Source organism: Borostomias antarcticus, assembly GCF_949987555.1.
Source record: "Borostomias antarcticus genome assembly, chromosome: 24".
NCBI lineage: Eukaryota > Metazoa > Chordata > Actinopteri > Stomiiformes > Stomiidae > Borostomias > Borostomias antarcticus.
The window spans coordinates 8,607,476-8,617,817 of NC_140257.1; the positions used below are offsets into that span (position 1 = coordinate 8,607,476).

Here is a 10,342-nt window from a genome sequence, read left to right on the forward strand (position 1 = left end):
CGCCAATACGTCCATGGATTCTCATAACTATTATGCTTCTTGATGGCAGCTTGGAGGACATCATTTGCAGTGCTTCCATTAAGCCCTTGTCTTCTACCACACCAATTCACCTGTCCATAGCAATTCATTTTGCGACCCTGTTTGTCCATTTGTCTGAGGTAGACTTAACCTACTCATTCTGTGCTGCCTGCTCTCTGCAGCCTACAGGGTCTGCCAGGCAAAATCCATTTATAAAAAAAAGTTACAATTTTGATTAATTTGCATTAACACGTGAATTAACTGATGTAATTAATGTGTTAAATTGACAGCCCTATTGATTATGCTTATGAGTGAGAAATACCTCTAAGTTATATTTGAGGACCAAGTTCTACAGTGCAGCTACAGTACTTAAGATGAATCACTAAAGATATAAACATTTGTTAGTTTATTTATTATTACCTTGTCTCCTGATCCATTGCTGAGAACTAGGCAGCAACTAACATTCTTGGGATCAACTAGATAGTCTGCATTGTAGTATCAACAATGAATGAACAATTCTGAATGATGAACAACATAGTATTGATCATGTGTATCTGTGCTCTTTTCAATATCTTGAAATATTAAATCAAACTTTTAACTTGTTAGTTACTTGGTGTTTTAAACTGTACAAAAATATGATAATACAGAAAATAAACAAAACAAACATAGCCAAAGTAAAGTCACCTTAAATGTTTACGATTTATTTACAAAAAAAACCCAACATTCTCTTCACTGATAACTGCACAACTAACAGGGATTCCAGACTGAAAGACAGGCGCCTCTATGTCAGTGACGCCCAAGTTGACCAATTATACATTTTAATTAAATCTCTAAACCATGTCTTAATTCTCATGACGACAGGTTTGAGGCTGTGAAATCACGATACTTACTGAAGCAGAAACTGATTGCTCTGAATAACTGTCAGACTGTCCAGAGGCATGTGCAGGCCAGACTTGGGTCGAAATACTACTTCCAATACTTTCATTTACTTTTCTGGGCATGATTGCTAGTCTGGCACCCTGGAACCAATGGGCAGTTCCCAAATACCCCCCCCCCCCTCCCCCAACTGACACTCCAGACTAAAGCAAATTTCAAAAATCAAAAAAATGTAAAGTATTTGGACGACCCAGTCTGGTGCATACCTGGAACCTGCTGGTGGTGTGCACTGATGGTGGAGTGTTGGTAGAGCAAATGTCTGGAATGTACTAGAATTTCAAAATAGCCTCCTACATCCATGTGCGTGCTTACAAACCCACACACATGAACACATAATACACCTGTCGCTCAAAAATAAATGCCAATGAATGATATTGCAGAGCAAGAAAAAAATATATACAATGCGATCAATTATAGGTAAAAAATAATTGAGTGCTAGATAGCCTAAAACATTTTGATTCAATCCTTTTGATTGGACAAATCAGATCTATGCAGAAAGCTGCAGCATTGTCCCCTCTCACATCTCCATTCTGGTCAACCAGCTTCCTATGATGGAGTGAGCTATATCTTCAGTTGTCCAGAAGAAGAGTCTCCCAGTCAGACATACTGGATGGGTCCTCAGCGATACTACTGTTCTCTTTTGACCAATGGGGTAGGATCTTTATGTCAGTGGAGGGCAGCGATTGGTCCTCAGCAATACTACAGCTCTCTTTTGATCAATGGGATAGGGTCTGTATATGTGGAAGGTAGTGATTGGCAAATGACCAGGAGTCTCTTTATATGCTGTGAGCCTCACGTTGATTTCTGTCTATAGTGAAGCGTCAAGTCACCTCCGCTCTTCCAAATAAAATGTTTAACTGTTCGCAGGTCCATGTTGGGATCTAAGACCTAAGGAACACAGGTAATAAAAAGGGGAAGGAGATGTGTTAGTCAGGTAAATGTAGATTTAGGGTGTCAAACCCACCCGTTAGAACACTGGCAGAGGGGAAAACGGACAGAGACTTTTCTTAGGAAGTTGTTAACAGCAAATTTAAGAAGAAACTTGGGAAGATATTGGTGAATAAGGCCCAATGGGAACAAATTTAAGAAGAAACCTTTAGGAAGATATTGGTCAATATGAGGGTGTCAAACTCATGGTTAATAGGTTAAAGGACAGGTTCATAGACACAATCCCTCAAAAACCATAAACTCTTGTTTTCAAAGACAGGAAACTCACTGAGTGGTCACTGGTGTCTGTTGAAAAACGCCACAAAGTATGCTTCCGATCGGGTTTTTGAAAACAAGTTTTGTCTTTGAAAACAAGTTTTGTCTTTGAAAACAAGTTTATGGTGTTTTTGAGGGATTCTGTCTATGCACCTATGGATCCATTGAGTGTGTTAGCGGCGACAGGCTATATCTCAAGAGTGCACCGCTTGACGAAACTTTGATATTGGCCGTTGTGTATGATCGTATACACCTTATAACATGATTTATAATGCTAAATTCCGAACCTGCCCTTTAATAGATTAGGCCCACCTGGTCCTGGCACATGAGCTCTATCTTCTCCTCCGCTAGCACGGCCATGTCCTCCTCCTTCTCCTGCTCTCCTGGCTTGTCATTGGCCGAGGAGCTGGTGGTTTGGGACTCGTTGTCCAGGTTGATGATCTTCTCATAGACGTGCTCCATCACCTTCCTCACTTGCAGCATGTCGCTGGCAGACAGACGGTCCCTATAGGGAACATCAGGTCACAGTCGCGTTAGAGAAGAGGGTCTGACCTGCTGGCTGCCTTGGAAGGCCAGGAGTGGGAGTAGGGGGGCTGTATCACGCCTGTCCATTGTATTGTAGAGGACACGTCATTTGTTCCAAAAAAGCTTAGGAGATAACCCATGAAAGAGCCCACAACAACTCACTTCTTCAGAGTTTTGGCGCCTGAGGAAGAGTGGGGCTGGAGGTAGAATGGAATTTTGTTGAATTTGGGCATATTTTTCTGAAAAAGAGAAAAGGTTTGGTTTTCTATCAGTCAAAATACAACCAATGAATGATGGTGGTTTCCTTTCCTAACGTCAGTGGGGATTCTGGGGCAGTTAGTCAGATAATCAGTCATATCAGGACATAGTCCATAGAGTTTTAGTGTGAAGAGAGTGAAATTCATGAACACTTACATCCACAGTTATGTCGATCACCCACTGTGGAACTGTCTCATTCAATAACATGGACTCAGTCTCTCCACCTGAATCCCTACATAACAGCCTGAGAGAGTACGAGACGTTAGACTAGACAGCATGCCGGAACATTCTAGCAACACAAAGAAAAAGGTTCAGTCGGCCTTTACTATAATGGCAACATCGGCTGACAACTCAAGTTGCAATAAAGCCTTTATGAATATTGAGGACTGTATTGGTTACTCAGCGCGGTCACTCACCTGAATAGAGTTCTACCTCCCGCCTCCCCGAAGATGACTGGCGTGTGAGGAGGCACCTGGAAATACCCGTTCCCCTTCTGGACCCTGGTCTCCTGCTCCCCGTTCACTGAGGGAACAGGACCGCGTTCACCAGGTTACGATTCACTGGGACTTAGGAAACCCTACATGTACAGGTGCATCTCAGAACATTTTAATATTGTGAAAAAGTCCATTATTTTCCGTAATTTAATCCAAAAAGTGAAACTTTCATGTATTCTAGATCCATAACACAAAGTGAAATATTTCAAGCCTTTTTTTGTTTTAATCTTTATGATTAGTATGTTCAGTGTGAACATACACTCAATACTTGGTGGGGCTCCTTTTGCACAAATTACTGCATCAACGTGGAGCGTGGCATGGAGGCAATCAGCCTTGAAATATTTCACTACATGTGTAATGAATCTATAATATATGAAAGTTTCACTTTTTGAATTAAATTACAGAAAATAAGGAATTCACATTTTCTGAGATGCACTTGTATATAAGCCCAAATACCAAAGTTTGATCCATAAAATGTAAATGTCATCACAGAAAGATTGAGGAGTAAACTGTTAAGACTGTAGAATAGGAATGCACAGACAGCCCGCGGTTCTCACCATGGTTAACTTCATTCTCCTCCTCGTCCATAGGGTTGATGTGTGTCCTGGGCCAGAACTCCAGCAGGGCCTGGAGCAGCAGTCCACCCAGGTTCACTACGCAGACGGTAGGGTTAAAGGTCACATAAAGCTCAGCGTCATCATTTAATGACAAGTTATTCTCCTGCAGTGACTTCCATGTATACACCAGATCATACACTTTGGGTCGGAGCCGTCCGAACTAGAGAATCCAGCATCTTTTGCGGAGACCCAGGCTGCGAAGCAGTCACTCTCGTCCAGCGTGATGGTCAGCATCTACTCAGAAATACACAAAATGGCAAAAAAAAGACCCCTTTACCGACGTGAACGTAGTACACTCAGCCATGTGTGCATAGAGCAGCGTAGCAGACCGTGTCCCAGGAACCTACCCCCGTTTTGAGATCGACAGAGAACCAGTTTGGCACGTAGACCATCTTGAAGCGCTTCTTGATCTCTTCGTCAAACTCCACTTTCCCCAGGTCTTCACCCTTGCACGCCTGAAGAGATCCCAGAAAGTGTTCTCGGTTAACCATCGTGTCAATTAGCCCTCCAATCCGATGGCTGCGAGTGGGAGTGACGAGAACAAACGCAGAACATCACAGGGACTAGTTTTCACCTTGAGCACATCCCAGAAAGCCACGTTGTTGTTGGTGTCTTTGGTGAGTATGTGTCTTTTGTCGTTCAGAATGTGACACTGAATTATGCTGGCGCCACCTGAGAGAGAGAGAGAAAAAAGAAAGAAGCAAACTCACCGGAAGGCTTGATATTGTGAACTTGTCGGTGGTTATAAACAATTTATTTTCATGACATGCTTTAAAGGTTGGTTTTTGAATGTTTGAGGGTTGACCGGCGCACCTTTGATGACTTGTTCAGGTTGAGTGCACAGCGGGGTCAGGGGGGGGCTGCAGTCGTTGTCGTAGTCCCCTGAGGCTCTGAAGTTGTGCATGGCCTTTAGAGACTGAACATAAGTCCATTATTTGTATACATGAACACAGATAAAAACAAACTATTTCGTTTGACCAAACTGCAAGTCTGTATTACCCATACATTTACACAGAACATAAATTGTACGTTTGCAATTGGAAACCCAGAAACGAAGCACTGACCGTTACGAGCGGTGGCCTACATCACTTAAAATCAGGTGCTGCCTCACAATGTGGAGGCCAAGAAAAAAAGTTGTGTTTTCTACTGGAGTCATTCAACATACTTACCCATTTGTTTACGGATGACTTGGTGGTGGAGACCCAGATAGCCGGAGGGGGGTCTGCTGATCTGTCCAGCTCCATCTGACCAGCAGACAGAGACAGGGAAGGGAGTGAAGGGGAGGTTGACATAGTGACAACAATTTAAACACAAAAAAAAAAGTGATACATGATAATTGTACTTAACTGTCCTACCCGCCATCGTGCAGTTTCAACAATTTCCCCTCGGTGTGTGTGTGTGTCTGTGTGTGTGTGTGTGTGTGTGTGTGTTTGTGTGTGTCTGTCTGTGTGTCTGTCTGTCTGTCTGTCGTTATGGGACACTGCATTTAATATGCAGTCAATTTCCCACCAACTTATTCACACCAGGTTTCAGGTCTGATTTCCGCCGGTTCAGACTGGGTGTGGAAGCGCCACGAAGTCTCAACTCTCACGCAAGCAGGAGCCTGGCTGTTCACATTTGTCCGTGCGTTCGCCAAGCGATTCTGCTCCTCTACACTTTATTCACACGCATTCACTCGCGCTTCGCGGCAAAAAAAAATAGACCAGACGCCGAAACTATGGCTGCGGTGCACCAGCCGTCCACGTAGCTCAGCGGCGAGGTGCGAACGGTCAAACTGAGGACACTGGCTGCGCTCCGCGGCGACTTCACATCCTGTCTGAGCGCGGCGTCAGGGTTAGTCCCTCACCTTGAGGACCGGCGCCTTCTCCTCGCAGATGAGCACGCGGATGTCTGGGTTGCGCAGGTCGGTGCAGTAGATCTTCTTGTCCCGGCCTCCTGAGTAAATGTGTGTGAAGGCCTCGTTGACCTGCAGAGCCCACACGCCCTCGTCGTGGACCCGGTAGGTGGCGATACACCTCTGCTGACCCAGGGACCACAGACGGATAGTCCCGTCCGAGCTGCCCGACAGACACTGCAGGAACAGGAAGACTCGTTAGAGTCGCTACAGAGAATTCCGAACAGCTGGGGAGAATTCCGAACAGCTGGGGAGAATTCCGAACAGCTGGGGAGAATTCCGAACAGCTGGGGAGAATTCCGAACAGCTGGGGAGAATTCTGAACAGCTGGGGAGAATTCTGAACAGCTGGGGAGAATTCCAAACAGCTGGGGAGAATTCCGAACAGCTGGGGAGAATTCCGACGGATCGTGAGCTGCGTGTAGTGTGACGCTTAAATCTTATTTTACCTGTGTGCCGTCTCTATTCAGCAACAGCGATTTGACGTTGTCTGTGTGGCCTTTCAGCTTCATCAGCTTGGCGCACGTCCGCGGGTCCCACACTCTCAGGACCTGACGGCAGAAGTGAAAATATTTTTTTCTTTAAAACACGGTCCGTCTTTCAGGAGACCACAGCTGGCGGTCAAAAGGAGGAACTCAAACCTTTTCAGTGGACCCTGACACAATGACGGTGCCCATCGGGTTCATAGCCAGGCTGTATATGGAGTCTTTGTTCCCACTGAGAGAGGAGGCTGTCACAAACAGTCAAATTAACACAAACAAGTCAAATTAGAGATGTGCTTTTAGATGTTGGCAACAATAGCAATGCCCAGTTACACAGCTGACCAAACAACAACCATTGCTGAAGCTTTTCTATTACATGACATATTTTGTGTGTGTGGGAGGGGTTGTGTGTGTGTGTGTGTGTGTGTGTGTGTGTGTGTGTGTGTGTGTGGGAGGGGTTGTGTGTGTGTGTGTGTGTGTGTGTGTGTGTGTGTGTGTGTGTGTGGTAATGTATACGTTACTTACTGGTGACGGTGTTGTTGGAGGCTGTCAAAGCTGTTAACGTGTTTACGTCCCAGAGGAAGATCTGTCGGTCCAACCCTGCTGATGCCACCAGCTCCTTGTCTTTAGCATATGCTAAAGCTTTAACGTAATCCTGCACGCCAAACAAACAAACAAACAAAAAGACACAACTTAATGTAGGCACGTGAAAAGTATTTGTATATAGTATTTGTACGCCATAAGAGCAACGCTGTATTCAGTGATCGGATGTGTGAAAGGTTTAACCCAAATTAACCTAGCTGTACCAAAAATGTATACGCATAAACCTAGAAACTGCAACATCTAGAAGCTGCACCTTGTGGGTCCGTAACGTTGACATGCAGAAGCCTTTATGTGCATTCCAGACTTTCACTGTTGTATCCGATGAAGCAGATATCACTGGAAGAGAAAGTTGATTGTGGTCAAATTGTTAGTTAGCCTAGTAGCTAGTGCAATTTCCCCTGGGGATCAATAAAGTACTAATTTACTACTATTACTGCTAAAATGATGTAACAGCAAAGAACTAAAATCATAATGGCAGGCATTGCGTTGGTGATCGAACTCACAAGTCTTTCCATTGCAACAGAGGACGATGTCATTGACCCAGTCTGTATGGTGCTCCATTGAGGCTATGTATGGATCCTGCTATGGTAAAGACACGCGGTTAAACCATACTTCCTATTCCCCCTCAAAATCGCTTTGTGTAAAAAGACACACAATAAGGACACGCGTAACACTTAACATAAGCAATATTTCTATGACCATTTAAACTAGGCTACTTACATTGGAACCTACAAAACATCCCATTTTGCAAGAAGGATCCAGAAGTGTGTAACTCTACCTTGTGCTGGTTGACACTCCATATCCTGATGATGGAGTCCCTCCCGGCAGTGAACAGCCTGTTCAAGGCTGGGTCGAGCTGCAGAGCGTTCACCCCATTGCGATTGTACTTTTCAACCTCATCCCTGATGACATATGACACCTGAAAAAAAAGGGATGAGCAATTAAAAAACCTAGCTAGCTCAACCCCAAACCATCAAGACCAGTGAGCGGGTGAGTTAAAAGTGGTGCTGTGTAATAGATATTGAACTGGGAGAGGGGAAGGTTAGCCATACTATGGCTCTCATAATACTGTATAGAATGGGGCATATACCTGAATACATAGCTCACTAGCCATTTCCAGTAATTAGACTGTCAGCTAACGGTATATCTGTAGGTTTCCACTCTGTAGCCAGCTAGCCATGTCTAGCTAACCTAAATTAGACATGGTTTCCCCATACCTACAATAGCTATAGCCTAGATCTCAGGCTTTTCCTGTTACTGTATAAACTGGTGTTCCGGGCACGTGAAGAGTCCTGACATGGTCGTTCTTTCTGAAGGAGGAATCACTGGAACACACAAGGCTTTTGAGGCCGTTTATTAGGCGCAGATAAACAAGACTAGCGTTTCGAAAAGGACATCTCCCACTCATCAGAGTCACAGTGAGAACAAAGGCTGGGTGGTACTAAGAGCCTCTGGGCTGATCACCTGGCCAGGTGAGTGGGTGGAGCAGCGCATTCAAGCAGCCAATGTCTCTATTACACCAATGAAGTGGCTGATCTCTGAGAGGCCAGTCCACAAGAGGGCAAAAGATACACAATACAAAACACTGGAAAAGTGTAGGAGAGAGGGCATATCTATCAAAAGTCAATAGGGCAAAGTATCAATACTGTCAATGCAACACCATAGACAGAGAATAGGACAGAAACTGACATGGGACCAGTGCAATAGGTAGAGTGTACATTAACAGTCAATAGCCTACAGAGAAAGAGAGCAACACTAAAGTGTGATTGTAGGTGTACTCAATGTAAAAGGGCTGGTGCCTAAAAAGGGGGGGCTAGGTGGGTAAGCAGGCTGAGGGCAGCTGGCTATAAGAAGCATGAGAGGCTAAGCTCTTCCTTGAGTCCAGAAGGCTCTACTGTATTGAGCGTGTGGATCCAAAAAGCTTCTCTGCACAGCAGGGTTTTTTTGGATGTCGCCACCTCTCTGGGACACAGATACTTTTTCTATACCCCAGAACTTTAGTGAAGCTGGGAAGCCATGATTGGATGTAATGGCGTGCAATTGCATAGTCGAGATTTTTTGTGCGTGTGGCTGTTTTGTGTTCGGTTATTCTGATTTTGAGGGGGCGTTTCGTTTGCTCAATGTAGGCCAAACCGCAGGGGCACTTCAATAAATATATGGCATGTGTACTATTGCTATGTGTACTATGTGTACTCTTAAAGGAAGATATATTGTATTTTCTTCCTGTTCGAGTGTGAGTGAAATCGTTGGCGTTTGTGGAGTGAGAGCATTGGGCACAGTTACCACGGAAAGGTGGAAAGGGGAGGGGAATTGCGTGAGCGTCTAAATGAACAGAGAGGAGGTTCCGTGTGAACTCTCGGAGTGTGCGATCGCTCTGGAGAACGTGCCAGTGTTTTAGTACCAGTGTTTTAGTACCAGTGTTTTAGTACCAGTGTTTTAGTACAATGCTTTTCACTCTCCCTGCCGCTGATGTGTACTGGGTAGAGAGATAGAGGCGTTTTTTTTTTTTATTCGCTACTTTAGTACTTACAATTACATGGCTAACTTAGCTAGTGTCCTGTTGGATTCAGAGGGCTCCTTCAGACTAGCATAACAGGAGTCCACGTTACGTTACAATTTTACGATTTAACATCATAATGTTCCAGTTGTAGCCTAATTAACACATTCATACATCAGACACGTCAGTAAAAAAACACTACGTGGTGTCAAACTTTAGCAGTTTGAATGTGCTTATTTCGTTCCATGCAGCTAGCTGGCAGTTTGGGTCCAGGAATTAGACTGAGCCACCAGGAATAGCGTGTAGCGTCACTGCCGTACTTCGTTTCTCTTGTCTTGTGCTGGTGGTGCACGTCGTTTATTAGACAAATAAGAAAGTGTGGTCTTTGGTTTACATTAAGGTCAGTTTAAAGGATAACAATTTACCTGTACTTTCCTCCGTCCAGCAGCGTTCTGTCGGTGGTGGGTCGCCATCTTACATGTTGACAGTCAATCCGCATACGTCACATCCGAGAAGAAGCTGTGGTTTGTGGGTAAATGAGTTCTAAATTGTAGGGTTGTTTTTTTTGTAGTTGGAAGTCTTGCACAGCTCGATTGTTGTGACGCTAGGTTAGGAAAAGGTTTTGAAGAACCAGGCCAGGTCCAGCCTGGCTTATGTGTTTGGCTGGCTTGTTTCTGTTCAGGACTGGTAGGACGGAAGCTAGTCATGCCACTGAAATAGCTGTGAATTGGAATGACATGAAATAATGTCTGATAAATTAAGATAGGTCTTGTTGCCTGGACACATCAGTTCCAATGCTTCCAATGCTAGTCCAGC

The 10,342-nt window shown here is 44.5% G+C and overlaps 1 protein-coding gene across 2 annotated transcripts; it reads right to left on the reverse strand.

Moving 5' to 3' along the window:
* Nucleotides 1–1,143: 1,143 nt before the first annotated feature.
* On the reverse strand, nt 1,144–10,008 carry LOC311325126 (WD repeat-containing protein 48; the record flags this gene model as incomplete). 2 transcript variants are annotated; one of them, XM_084457785.1, is made up of 19 exons in its annotated part: nt 1,144–1,842; nt 2,470–2,662; nt 2,845–2,921; nt 3,097–3,184; nt 3,357–3,462; nt 3,992–4,087; nt 4,189–4,285; nt 4,399–4,506; nt 4,626–4,723; nt 4,865–4,967; nt 5,221–5,295; nt 5,898–6,122; nt 6,394–6,495; nt 6,586–6,674; nt 6,952–7,081; nt 7,283–7,365; nt 7,533–7,611; nt 7,808–7,948; nt 9,952–10,008. In XM_084457785.1, the coding sequence occupies 19 exons, from the start codon at nt 9,997–9,999 to the stop codon at nt 1,747–1,749; spliced, it is 2,034 nt and encodes a 677-aa protein (XP_084313911.1). In that variant the 3' UTR covers nt 1,144–1,746. The 2 variants fall into 2 exon arrangements, with proteins under 2 accessions (XP_084313911.1, XP_084313910.1); XM_084457784.1 differs by having other exon boundaries at nt 7,533–7,608; nt 9,952–9,999.
* Nucleotides 10,009–10,342: the final 334 nt, after the last annotated feature.